The sequence below is a fragment of the Chionomys nivalis genome, chromosome 8 (genome assembly GCF_950005125.1).
Source record: "Chionomys nivalis chromosome 8, mChiNiv1.1, whole genome shotgun sequence".
Taxonomy (NCBI): domain Eukaryota; kingdom Metazoa; phylum Chordata; class Mammalia; order Rodentia; family Cricetidae; genus Chionomys; species Chionomys nivalis.
In genome coordinates, this window is record NC_080093.1 from 34296046 (window position 1) to 34310389 (window position 14344).

General features: G+C 44.6%; 1 protein-coding gene across 6 annotated transcripts in view; it reads left to right on the forward strand.

The window, feature by feature from the left end:
• Tjp2 (tight junction protein 2) overlaps positions 1-1084 on the forward strand; it is a 95407-nt gene extending 94323 nt beyond the window's left edge. For all 6 annotated transcript variants that reach the window (XM_057777939.1, XM_057777942.1, XM_057777938.1 and 3 more), the window contains one exon: positions 145-1084. In XM_057777939.1, coding sequence (XP_057633922.1) covers positions 145-304 — 160 coding nt within the window. In that variant the 3' untranslated portion in view covers positions 305-1084. The remainder of the gene's footprint in view (positions 1-144) is intronic.
• The last annotated feature ends 13260 nt before the right edge of the window (positions 1085-14344 follow it).

Here is a 14344-nt window from a genome sequence, read left to right on the forward strand (position 1 = left end):
AGTGGGGCTGGAGTGGGGAGCACAGGAATGCAACGGGTACAGCCTTCTCTGTTAGGAAATGATCAGTCTGCTGGGCTCATAGCTTCAGTGGCCCTGTGGGCAGCTGGACGATGCGGGCTGTATGTGATACCCCCATTTTGTTAGCTCTAGACCTCCAGAGCCACAGAAAGCTCCGTCCAGACTTTACCAGGACACAAGCTATGGCAGTGACCAAGAGGAAGAGGAATACCGCCAGCAGTTGGCGGCGCACTCAAAGCGGGGTTACTACAGCCAGCCCTCCCGGTACCGAGACACGGAATTGTAGATGGATGCACATGGACTCCTGGGAGGCCAGCCTGGAGATCTCCAGCTAAAGTGCACTGCAGAGATATGGTGGGGACCCAGGCGACAGACAGCACGGATTATCAACTGGAGGCTCTGTGTGTGGGACTGGGGTAGAGCCGATTATGACTTTTTTGCTCAGAATGAAGAGAAACACTACAGTCTTGACACTGTTACTTGCTTTGGTGTGGACCAAAATCTGTATTAATCTCTCTGTATTTTTAATATGTATATTAAGGAGCAATAACTATTTTTCCTCATTCATAGATGCCTTCCAACATTGGTTCAATGTGAGGCAAGTATGAAAAAGGAGTAAAAAAAAAGTACTCTGCCTCAAACAAAATTCAGAAGTATTTTATTACAACTCTCGAAGTGCCTTTGACAAGATGTGTCTTAAGTTTTCTTTCCTGAAGCTTATGCAAAGCTAAAACTTTATTTTGACTAATTTTTTATACCAGTTTTGCAGCTATAACTGTCCCTCTGCATCATGCTATCTTTTCAGGGTATTGTCTTTATAGTATTTCCCAGAAATTCTGACTGTACATAGGACAGCTACACTTGGGAGTTTGTCAGCTACATAGCTCGGAGGCCAGGAAGTTAGTCTAGAGTTTTTTCCTGTTGTTTGTTTGTTTAAAACCATGTGCTCCACAGGCAGATACTTGAGAAAAGGGTATTTTATTTCCTTTATATCAGTGTATGTACTGACATCAAGCGATTTTATAATTTAATAAAAAGGAGTACATTATAGTCAAGAATGAGATTTGTGGTGAATTTCTTATTTATTTATTTATTTGGATTTTTCGAGACAGGGTTTCTCCGTAGCTTTTGGTTCCTGTCCTGGACCTAGCTCTTGTAGACCAGGCTGGCCTCGAACTCACAGAGATCCGCCTGCCTCTGCCTCCCAAGTGCTGGGATTAAAGGCGTGCACCACCACCGCCCGGCTGTGGTGAATTTCTATACGTCTTCCTTTTTGGGGCAGTGTTCAGGTGGAGCCCAGGGTCCTCGTGTGTGCAGAGGGGTGCCCCACCACTGAACCCCTGGCCTTGTTGATTTATTTTAGTTAAAATTCTTTAAAATACTTAAAAAATTGTGTGTGAATGTCTTTCCTGTGTGCATCTATGTGCACCGCATGTGTGCCTGGCGCCTACAGAGGTCAAAGGCCACTGAATCCCCCTGGAACTGGAGTTAGGGATGGGTTGTGAGCCGCCATGTGTGTGCTGGTACTCCGCACTGGGTTCTGTACAAGAACAAGTGCTCGAAGGCACTGAGCTAACTGTAGAACTTGCTCATCTTTGAGCGTTGGGAAATGGAGTCACATGAAGAATAAAATAAGTTACTCCATCGCAGCCCTGATCATTTTTGGGGTGTTTTCTCTGGTCACTTATTCATACATGTCTGTTGCGTGTCTATGAGATGTTGAAGACCAGCCTCGATGAAATTCATATGTTCCAGGGTAGGAGTGTGAGATTAGAATTATTAAACAAAAGGAACAGAGATGTGAGAAATAAGAGACAGAAATAGAACAGCACCGGGAGGGAAATTCAGTGAATACTGAATGCCACTGCGTTTATTTTCCACTCACTTATATACTTCACTCCAAAAGGGGTCGGGCAGGCAACAGGCGTCCTTAACATGATACGAGGAATAGACTTGAATTCTCCCACCTTTGGTCCAGTTGGAGCCTATCTGCCTCTATACCCAAAATACTGATTAACCACACCCTAGGTCAGAAGCTCTTGATTGTAGCCACATCTGTCGTCAGAAACTTTGAAAGAGCAAAAATCAGCTCACCCTCTCTGACTGCCAGTCAAGAGGGGACAGGACTCAGCGTCTGTGGGCCCCACAGGTAGAGATCCCTGAAGCCGCGCAGGCTTTGCACTTCTCTCCTTTAGTCTCTCTGCTTCCTGTTTTATCAAGAGTGGTCCTCCCACACAGGGAAGCACGCCACATGCCCATCGTGACCAACCACTGCAGCCTAATCTTGCCCGTGCGTCATAAGTGAACCCTTGCCCACTGACTGTTTCGATGATGTCCGTTCTTTCTCCTCTTACATCAGCTGACCCTCTTTTATCTCAGCCGTGCCCTGTGTGCCAGCCGCCATTGCCTCAGCCCTCTCCTGCGGGTAGATTCTCGGAAGTGGAATTGGCAAGAGGAAGGAGTGGGGTGTTTTTAGGCTTATCTTGACTACTAAGTTGCTTCCTAGAAAAGCTCATCTGTGTTCGCATTCACTCTTGAAAGAATCAAATAGGTGTGAAATATAAATGTAGCAGTTTAGGAACTTGAGCTCAGATGAATCAAAGGCACACTGGGTTTGGGAGGAAGACTGGAGAGGGCAGGCTCCGTCGAGCGCCCTTTGTGTTGTGATAGACGTGTCAATGGTGAGCTTAAATATCAGTGGAGTTACAACTGGGGCTTGGTGGGTTATACTCTAAACATGGCCTTTCTCATGCCTGTCAGCCCCCGCGACTCCAAGCCGTTGATTGTTGCAGCTTGAATTTCTGAGCAGCCTCAAGTCCTCGGCACTGACTAAAAGCTGCTCATTCCATTAATAAAAGCCACCGTCTGTGAACAGTTGAAAATGTACACTGCTTAAATCCGGGATGACTCACTGTTCCTTCCTCCTTTAAATACAGGAACAAGCTGTTTGGGAAACCCATTTTGAGGTGAGGAGGTTCCCCTGTAGGCACTGGCACAGGCTAGCTAGCATCAGATGCGTTAGGTAGTATAGTGTGTCTGGTCCCCGCAATGGCCATCAGTGCCCAGTGACCACTAGTGTGACTATTTCCTATCTCCTGCTTTGTTCTGGGGTGAACATAAAGCTCCTTACAGTCTGTTGGAGTCGTGAAAACAGCGGTGCTAGGCAGATGAGGAAAGGGGAGAAGAACGTGAAACTAGGGAAGGGAACTTTGAGTGAGGATGGTGGTCACCCTGCTGTAGCTCTATAGGTTTCAGGGGTGGGGGTGGGTGGAGCAGGTGAGGAATTTTCTTCACTGTTTCTGTTCTGTGAGTTCCCGTATGGCCACTATATACAAGGATAAGTGGGTGAATAGGGCTTCTTCTTTTTTTTTTTTTAAGTCATTTTGTCTTTTGAAACTAATCTCACTATGTAGTCCAAGCTGTTCTAAAATGTCAACCCTCCTGCCTCAGCCTCCTGAGTGCTGGGGTTCAAGGCATGTACCACTGTGGCTGGCTTGGGAGGTCAGTTTCTCACTATGTTTTATGGGGAACAGTAGCACAATTTCCAAAGACCACTCAGAAGTTCTTGGAGAAGGAACCTTAAATGGGTGGAACAGCACTCTTGTAGTCTGGCTCTGGCCTGAGCTTGCATCTGTCTGGGATGCAAGACTGGGAAGGAAGATCCCTACTGGAATAAATAATCCTAGAAGATAGGGGTTGAGTTCTGAGAGCAGATGTCTCTCTGAGAAGAGAGTGGGGTGATTCTGTTCTAGAGGAAACTTGCTGAGGGCTGGTTCTTGGCAGGCAATTCCTGTAATCCTTCCTTAATTCATGTCAGGCTGTTCCTTCCTGCCTTAATTGCCTGCTCTCTGTGTCCCTGCCATTCTAAACAGTTCCATTAGGGACCACAAGATGGGTAGAAGGGCTTTGCTAAAGATCTGTGGGAAACACTGACACATGGCCCACCCGCATTAGCAGCTGGGGAGAAAAGAATTACTGCAGGTCATAGTGATGGGCTGTAAATGGGAGATGCTGGGCTCAGAACGCTTTCCGGAGGACAGCCAGTGTGCCTTTAAGTCCAATTGAAGCATATGAGTCTCTGAGCAACTCTAGCTTGTAGGTGATTCTACCTAAGGGTATTTAAAAATAGCGGGGGTGGGGTGGGGTGGGGTGGGGTGGGAGGTGGGTGTGGTGGTTAGCGTGGGCAGCTTGACAGAATCTAGAATCACCAGGGAGATGGGCTGCCGGTGTTCCTGTGGGGGTCGTTAGGGAGATGGGCTGCCGGTGTTCCTGTGGGGGTCGTTAGGGAGATGGGCTGCTGGTGTTCCTGTGGGGGTCGTTGAGGAGATGGGCTGCCGGTGTTCCTGTGGGGGCCATTGGGGAGATGGGCTACTGGGTGTTCCCGTGGGGGCCGTATCTTGATTATGCTAATCAGGGTAGGAATATCTGCCCACTGTGGGTGGTCCCATTACCTGGCTCAGATCCTGGGCTGTATGGAGGCCAGCTGAATGCTCTCAGGATTTCTGTTTGCTGGTTGTGGGTGTCATGTGACCAGCTGCTTCAAGCTCCCTTTGCCTTGAAGTCGCCTCCGCGATGGACCTGTGAGCCAGAATAAACCTTTCTCCCTAAGGTACATTTGTCTGAACATTTTACCATGACAGCAGGATAAGAAACTGAAGTAGAGGCAGAGGCTTGTGATCCTGAGCACCGGGAGACAGAGGCAGGAGGATGACCCGAGTCTGAGCCGCTGTGGGCTACATGGAGGTCCAGGATTCCTAGGGTTGCATAGTGAGACCTTGTCTTGAAACAGAAGGGAAAGAAGTTTCTTTTACACCAATACATAGATGGGTGTTTTATTCTGTGTAAGGTGGCAGATTTGAAGTTTTTCTCACTGAAACTCAGTGAGAGGAACAGTCATACACAATATGCTCCTTTTCCTGCAAGAGATGGGTCTGTAAATGAATTGATGAAGCCAGGGAAATCTTGGCAGGATCTGACACTACAAGCCCTCTGGCGTTAGTACCACACTGAATCAAGCAGACTGAATAGTAGGAACTGCGGAGAAGTGTTGCTCACACCCAGATCTGCAAGACCAGAAGAGGTCAAGGTGAAGGGTGGGGGAGAGGCAGCTACCAGGAAGGGACTTTTAATTTTCCTTCTCCTTGGCCACGGAGCCACGGAGAAGAGAGACCCACAGCAACCATTCCCCATGTCCCACCCTACCCTACGGCACCAGGTGGGGACTGCCATACCAGAGAAAAACAGCCCTGCCCACTGCACAGCCAAGCAAGGAATTCATTTCTTAAGTTAATGCTACTTTCAGAGAAGCTCATTTCCCCGCCCCCAATGGGCAGCCATGTCTGAAGAGACTCAGCTGGTCAAAGTATAAGACTGACTGCTGAATGCTTATCCCTAAATGGGGTCCACCACCGCCAGGGTTCAGGGACTGTTACAGAAAGCGGGGCGGGGGGGGGGGGGAGTGAAGTAAGAGCTGGAGGATGGAGAGGAGTGTTGGAAATGACACGGCCATTATCGTAATCATGGACTCACAGCAGCCCAGTTTAGCTGCTCGTGATCAAGCTGAGCAGTGGATAGCGGAAGGGCTCCTGAGGCTTTATCCCTCCATGTGGAACTATTGACTAATGCTTGTGTGTGTGTGTGTGTGACTTCGGTGGTATGGAGGAGCACGGCAGTTAATGGAGACTGCGTGTGTGTCAGTTTCTTCAGGGGTATAGGTAAGCTGGTACTAACTCCAGTAAATAACCCTGCACCCATGCTCAAACAAGCAACCCTAGTTAAACTCAGTGGGCCATACACAAAAGTAGGAGGGGTGGTTGTGAAGGGGTCCAGAGGTCCCGTAAGGAGAATGGGAGGGTGAATATAATCAAAATATGTTGCATGTAACTGGCAAGAATAAAAAAGTTTTAAAACAAAGCAAAATAATCAGTAAAACTAGAATGGCAAGTGGGAACATGGGAGTCACAAATCCAGTCCGACCCCAAGTGAGTTCAGACCGTGTGGTGAATACATTTGAATACAAATGGACCTCGTAGGCTTATAGATTTGAATGCTTAGTTACCAGGGAGTGTTATCATTAGGAGGTGTGGCCTTGTTGGAGGAAGTGTGCCGCTGGAGGTGGGGGCTCTCTCTTCCTGCTGCCTGGGGATTTAGAGGTACAACTCTCAATGACTTCTCCAGCCATGTCTTCCTGTACTGGGCCCCCCACCTTAATGAAAATGGTCTAAACCTCTGACACTGTAAGCAAGCACAGTTAAGTGCTTTCCTTTATAAGAGTTGCTGTGGTCATGGTGTCTCTACACAGCAGTTGTACACTAAGACAGACGCCAAGTTTCTTCTCTTATGATTCCTGACCTGCAGAGGCTGCCTAAGAGGCTATAAACCCTATTCTCAAGTCAAAGGGACTTATATGTATGCCAGTTACGGTTTGAGCCAGCTACCCAAGTGTTTGAAACCTCAGGTTTCTCTTTTATGAAACTGGGGTAGACGACTATGTAACATTGTGGCATGAATCTTTATGGGACTTTATAATGGTTTTCCTACTAACAGTTTTATATAGCTCAATAAAAAATCCACAATCCATATCAATTTAGAAACCTATAGATCTTTTTAAAAATATTCTAATTCTCTTCAAGTGATGATCTACTTTATTGACTTAGGTGACGGGATTAAATTTGTCCCTGTGTCCCTTCTCCCACAGCCACAATTTCAGTTGATGTGAGTTCTCTGATTCTTCACCCAGGGAGCAGGCAGAGTCATCTGACGTGGACAGAGATCATCTTTTGCTGGGAAGATACTGGCACTTAGAGCCATGGCAGTCAGATTTCTGTTGTCCCTAGGTAGAGTACACCTTTGCCCCTAACTCTTCACCCCTCCTTATATCTGTGACCTCTGTCATACCACTTTAGTTCCAGCAAAGGGTCAGAATATGCTTCCCCATCCTTAGCCTTGGGTTGATTGGGTGTTAACTTCTTTTACTATCACAAATCTCTGAGGAAGAAAAGGACGATCTGTTTGGGTCCATAGTGAGGTTTCATGCTATAATCAGTAGACCCTGTTGCTCTTGGGCCACTGCTAAAGCCTTGCATCATGCAGGGAGGGAACACAAAGGCAAAACAATGCTGCTGTCCTCAAGTTCAGGGAGCAAGATTGAGGTGGGGCAGGAATTGCATAGTCTCCTTCATAGTCAGGACTCCTGTGATTTAAAGCCTTCCCACTAGGACTCACCTTTTAAAGGATCCACTGTTGGCTGAGGCTGCTCCTTGGTTTCCCAGATGTCCAGACCCAAAATAACCACACAGAAACTGTATTATTACAACACTGCTTGGCCTATTAGCTCACACTTCTTATTGGCTAGCTCTTATATTTTAAATTAACCTGTTTCTATTAATCTGTGTATTGCCACATGGTTGTGGCCTACCAGGAAGATTCCGTCTGGCATTAGGTGTCTGTCTCCTGAGGTGGCTACATACATGACTTCTCTCTGACTCCGCCTACTCTCTTGCTATATCTCGTCCAGTCTGACTATATTCTGCCCTGTCATAGGCCCAAACTGCTTCTTTATTTACCAGTGGCTTTCACAGTATACAGAGGGGAATCCCATACCAATCCAACTCCCAACAGTACCACTCTAGAGATCAAACCCTTTAGCGCTTGAGCCAAGTCTAAACTATGGCACCCTGTGACTTTTGTCATTTTTCTCTGTCATCCCATGAATGGAATTGTCTCAGGTGATGCAATTGGGCAAGAGGGAGGTGGAGCATGAATACGCCAGCTGACTCAATCCAGATCAGTACACCTGTGTGTATGGAAAATAACAAGCTGTTTTTAAAGCCTCTGAGTTCTGTGGTGTTATGCAACAATAGCCCACAAGATTCCCCAGATTTTTTCCTACAAAACTCCTATATGTTAAGATGCATAAGAATACTGAAGCCCAATACACTCCTGGATGCCTGTTTTTCTATCTTCTGTGAAAATCTTTTTTGCCATTTTTAAAAGCCCCTGAGATGGCTAATCTTGGTCATCAACTTGACACACTTGGAAACAGGGAATCTCAATTAAAGAATTGCCTCTACCAGATTTACCTGTGCACATGGTCTTGATTGACGAGTCATGTGGGAGGGTTCAGCCTGCTGTGGGCGTGCCATTCCTGGGCAGGTGGTGCTGGGTTGTATGAGCAAGCTGGCTTATACACAAGGAAGCACAAAGGAAGCAGAAGATCCTTCATGGACTCGGCCTCAATTCCTGCTTCCAGGTTCCTGCCTTGAGCTCCTGCCCTGGCTTCCTGCAGCGATGGCCGGTGACAGGTAAGCTGAAATCAACCCTTTCCTCTCCAAGGTGCTTTTGGTTAGTGTGTTCATCACAGTAATAGAAAGCAAAGTAGGACATCACTGTTTACCCTTCTAGGCTTAGCACATTCTAACACAGCTTCTCTGATTTCCCCAATCAAACTGACCATCAGCTCTTCCAGCAATCTCCACGGCTCTTCATCTCTGCCCATCTATGTACCCTAGAATACTACATATATGTGGCATTCACTCCAACAGACATACTGTATATATAAATAAAAAAATTAAATCAACTTTAAGAAGGGAGAGGGGCTGGAGAGATGGTCCAGCAGTTAAGAGCATGCACTGCCTTCAGAGGACCTGAGTTCAGGTCCCGGAACCTACGTTGGGTGGCTCACAACTGCCTGTAACTCCAGCTCCAGTGGTTATGGACATCCATACAATTTAGCATTTATTTGCACAGACACACACATAAATAAATATAATAAAGATTAGTCAAAATGAAATTCTCTTCTCATCAATCACAGATCCATTCCCCACCTGTTTCTGTTTCCACTGAGGACAGTGCCCCTGTATTTGCTTTCATGATTGACCCGTTTGAGGGAAAGACGCATGAGTAATTAGGAAGTGTCCCTCGTGTTTTGAACACTTGTTCCCTAGTCAGTGGCAGTATTTGGGGAGGTGGAAATTTTAGGAGGTAAGATCCAGCTGGAGTTGGTAGGTCACTGTGGATACTCTTAGGAATTGCATCCTCCTGACCTCTTTCTGCATCCTATCTTTTCCTCCAGTCTGCCCTGGAGAGGTTCCTCCAACACACACTCACAGAGGGCAAAGAGCTGAGCCCTCTGAAATGATGAGTCAAAATACACAATTCTTCCATTATGTGATTTCTGTCCAGTCTTTGGTCAGAAAAAAACCTAAATAATCCAGAGGAAAGCAAATACTGCACCAAGCTTGCAACATTGTGTTCACGTCAACCTCATCAGTGACACTATAGTGATCCATGCAAGACAGTAATTGACAGCCATGCTGATTAAGCCAATTCAAAGTTTTAAGCCCTTTTCATTGATAGCCAGACCTAGAGTGGATATATGCCTATGAAGTCTCTTGGTTCCCAAGCTCAGAGACACAGTTTTAAAAGGCAAAAGCCACAAAGACCACAATTTACATCAAAGTTAGATGTGGGTCAGAGTAACCTTGACATGTTCATTCCTGGCAGAGAATTGTAATTACTTTAGACATAAGATGCCAACAGTTTTTTACTTGTATTTTTTTTCTAGTTAGTTTAATTATTTTGGTTGATCTGGTCTACAGTCCACGGTCAAGGCCATGAAAATGTCAAATGTGCCCTGAAGGCAGATGCGACCATTGCAGGGAGGTTAGAGGCCTGAGAACCGTTTAATCAAACACAAAATTGAGTCACGATAGAACCCTCTTACCATAGTCATTTCAACGCCAGTGAACGAACTGGAAACAGTTTGATGAAGATGTGGAAAACTCTCGTGTTCTGGGAGAGGTGGTGCGTGCCAGAATCCCGGTCCCGGGGAGGCTGCCAGGAGGGACTGCTTGTTTTAGACCAGCCTGGGCTATAAAATGACCTTATAAAAAATAAATAACTGCTGTAAACTTAGTATGATCAAGGAAAGACTGGCTAGTGTGTAGGGTTAGAATTCTCTTTCAGCAATAAACTGGGCACATCTAAGATTTTTTTTACTTGGTTTATTATGAGGAGAACTGTGACATGTTAAGATAGTAGAACACCGAAGAGCTAAATAATATAAGCCATTTAGTTAGGATTATTGGCATTTGGGTGTGGGAGAGATGGCTCAGCAGTAAAGAAGACTTGCTGTTCTTGTGGAGGACCCAGGTTCCATTCCCAGCACCCATGTGGCAGCTCATAAATACCCATAATGCAGTTCCAGGGGATTTATCTGACTTCTTCTGACCTCTGTCAACATCAGGCACCCTTGAGTTAGTGCACATACATATATGTAGGCAAACACTGATATACAAGGTAAATCTTTAAAAAGAGAACAGAAAAATATTGGCATACGAACTCTGAGGTACATACAACATTGCTTGATGTCCTGCGGTGCAGCGAATGAAGACCTTTGTAAGTATCTTTTCCGCCATTAGAAATCTGAACAAAAGAAATCAGACAAAGTCTGCACGTGAGTGTGTAGGTGTAGGAACGTGGATCAATATGTTTAGTATCAGTCGATCATTATGGAGTCATTATACTGAATAATCTCCCACACTCTTCTGTGGCCATTAAAAAATCAATTCTTTACATTTGGATTATAGTAGGAAGTAATGCCAATTGAACATACTTACTGGGTGTCTCTGTAGATAGACCCAGACATTGTGGACAGACGATGACGTATTCTCCGCTTTGGAGAAGTTCACGTTGGAGATGCTCTTGTTTGCCTGTTCCTCAGTGAAGAATGGCCTTGTTCTCAGAGCAGCCATGCATCCTAGGATTCAGTCTGAGTCCAGTTTCCTCTCTCTCAATCTAGAGTGTTTTCTAGAGGGTTTCTTAAGATAGTTAGGAACCTATTGTATAGTTTCATTTTAAAAAACTGTAAAGCATCAATGTGCTTTAAACAACCTAGTTTACAAAATGGCAAGAAGTAATTTTTACCAGTCATGGAGCAAATCTAGTTCATGAACATGTATTTCTCGGCCTACATGGACCAATGAAGTTTATAATGAAGGCTGGTGAGATGTCTCAATATTTAACAATGCCTGCTGCTGAATCTGATAATCCAGGTTCTATTCCTGGATCCCATATGGTGGAAGAAAAGAGAACCATCTCTCACAAATTGTCCTCTGACTCCACATCTGCACTATAGCTCACATGCATGCTCGCATATATACACAAAAGAAATACAAAAAATTTTTTAAAGATTTATTTTGATTTTTAGCATATGGGTGTTTTGCCTGTACATGTCTGTGCACCACAGGCATACAGTATCTGAAGAGACTAGAAGAGGATGACAAACCTTTGAAATCAGAGTTACAGATAATGTTGGTCCTGGGTATCGAACCTGGGTCCTCTGAAAGAGCAACAAGTGCTCTTAGCCACAGAGCCATCTCTTCAGCCCTTACAAAGTATTTTTACTGGAAAATCAGATTTTAGATAATAGCCCAGACTTTTTTTCTTTTTAAAATGGTAGATAGATTAGGTACAGCTGGACATGTGCCTTTTCATAGTAACAGCAGACTTGAGCTGTGTGGGAACCGTTACAAACCAGGGCCCTGCCAGCCTCTTTTACAAAGTTGTGTAGATGGATGAGGTGAGGCTTGGTCACACTTGTTCACCTCTTCCTGCTTCCTTGCATTGTCTTTTGGTGGCAAGCAGTGTATAGCATCCGTACAGTCCCAGAGAAGCCAGCATTATGAACGCACACAGAGCAACTGAACACCTCCCTGAGAAAGTCCCCAGTTCACTTACTACACAAGCCAATGTCTTTCAAGGCTCTGATTCCTGTGAGCATTGTGGTTTAGATGGGTGAGAATGAGAAACTGAGCTAGGGCGGAAGAAGCAGTTGGTCCTCTGTAGCTATGGGTTCCACACCTTGGGATTCAACAAACCACAGCTTAAAAATACTTGGGAATTTTTTATTTTTTCAAATTTTGGTGACTGAAAAGATGGCTTCGTGATTACAAGTACTTGCTGCTCTTTCATGGGACCTGAGTTCAGCTCCCAGCACCCAGATGGTGACTCACAACTGTCTGTAACTTTAGTCCCAGAAGATCCAACACCCTCTTCTGACCTCCTTTGGTATCAGGCACACATATGGCACACATACTAACATACAAGCAAAATACATACTTAAAAGTAAATAACTAAAAAATAATAACACAAAATTTTAAAACATCGCAAGCTTAGTAGTATTTGCCTGAAATACAAGCCCTTGGGAAGTGAAATCAGAAAGATTGTAAAGGTTCGGGCCAACCTGGGCTACATAGTGAAATCTACTTCCAAAAACTGAAACTGAAAAAGCCAAACAAAACAAAGACAGCACTTCCGTGCAGCAAATATTTACATAGCATTATTATGTTATGTAGGAATTTTAAGTCCTCTAGAGATAGCTTAGCAAAGAGAAAAGGTGGTACATAGGTATGACAAACACTGTGTCTGTTTCCTATAAGGGACTTTAGGATTTTCAGCTTCAGGTACTGGGGGAGTCAGGAAGCCATTCTCCCAGAGAAATTGGGGCATACTGAAGACAGCTGTGGACTGCTGTGTGTGTATTAGTTTCTTTTCTATGAGTCAACACCACGACCAAAGACAACTTAAGGAAGAGAGAGTTTATTTTGTCTTATAGGCAATTATGGTCAAGGCGTGGTAGCAATTGGCAGGCATGGCAGCGGGAACCGGAAGCTGAGAGTTCACATCCTTAAAGGCAAGATCAAAGCAGAGGAAGCAAACTGGAGGTAGGTCAAGGCTGTTTTACTAGTTACTTTGCTGTTGCTGTGACAAAACACCATGACCAAGGCAAGGCACTGTAGATGGAAATGTTTATTTAAGACTTACAGTTCCAGAGGGATAGGAGTCCATCACCATGATGTCATCACCATCCTGAAGGAGAGCATGACAACAGGCAAGCGGACTTGGCTCTGGAGCAGCAAATCAGAGCTCACATCCAGATTCACATAGAGGAAGGAGGGAGTGCACTAGGGATCTTAAAAGGATCTGAAGCCTCAAAGCCCACTCCCGTGCCTCCTCCCAAAAGACCACACCTCCTAATCCTTCCCAAACAGTTCTACTAACTGGGGACCAAGTATTTAAACATATGAACCTATTGGGGCCATTCTCTTTTAAACCACAGCAACAATAGAATCTCAAAGCTTGCCCTCAGTGATATATTTTCTTCAGCAAGACTGTGCTTCTGAACTGTTCCACCAACAGTGCAAACAACTGAGAACCAAGTGTTTAAATACCAGAGTCTGTGGGGGACATTTCTCATCAAAGTTACCACAGTAGTTTTGAAAATTATTTCTCAATTATTCTTCAATAATAAGTAAATTATTTCTTATTTAAATAATAAAGACTTAGTCTTTAGTCTGTGATGCCTAAAGACTGAATGAGATTTTCAATTTTTGGGTCATTGGGATGTGAACCCAGGATGTCACTAGACAGATTTCCTGAAGGCTTGTGGTCCACTCTCAGTAGCAAAGTTGTTGCAAGGAGGGCTGCTTGTTAGTCCTGGCTGCCCAACCACAAAATAATCACCCTGAAACTGTATTAATTAAATCACTGTTTGGCCCATTAGCTCTAACTTCTTATTGGCTAACTCTTACATCTTAATTTAACTCATTTCCATTAATCTGTGTATCACCATGAGGTCATGGTCTACCAGCAAAGTTTCAGCATGTCTATCTCCGACAGTGGATCCATGGCATCTCTCGGACTCCACCCTTCTTCCTCCCAGCATTCAACCTAGCTTTCCCTGCCTACCTAAGTTCTGCCTTGCTATAGGTCCAAAGCAGTGTTTTTATTCACTAATGGTAGTCACAGCACACAGAGGGGACTCCCCTATCACCTCCCCTTTTCTGTTTAAATGAAAAGGAAGGTTTTAACTTTAACATAGTAAAATTACATATAATAAAACAGATATCAAGTAAGAATTACAGCTACAATATTTATATCCACTTTATCTTTTATCATAATGAAGGAAAACTATAACTATAAATTCTTCAACTCCATCAAATACTCCAGACGGATATAATATTACCTAAGTAAACAGGAAGTGCATTGTAATCAACTTCCAAAAGTCTAGAAATGACAGAGACATCTCACTGCCTGGACAGTCACCCAAAGTTCTTCTGTACCGTTATGGCATCCATCTTCAGCCTACAGGCCCATAGTATCCAGCAGACTTTTTCATGAAGCAGGAAATTTCAAAGGCAGTTCCACCTATACTGGCAGTTTGTCACATTTTTTATGTCCTGTAGAATGTCTCACAGACTCTTTCATGAAGCAGGAACCCCGAAGGATCATCTCACCTTTAGGCAAGTTTAGAAGTCATTTCTCT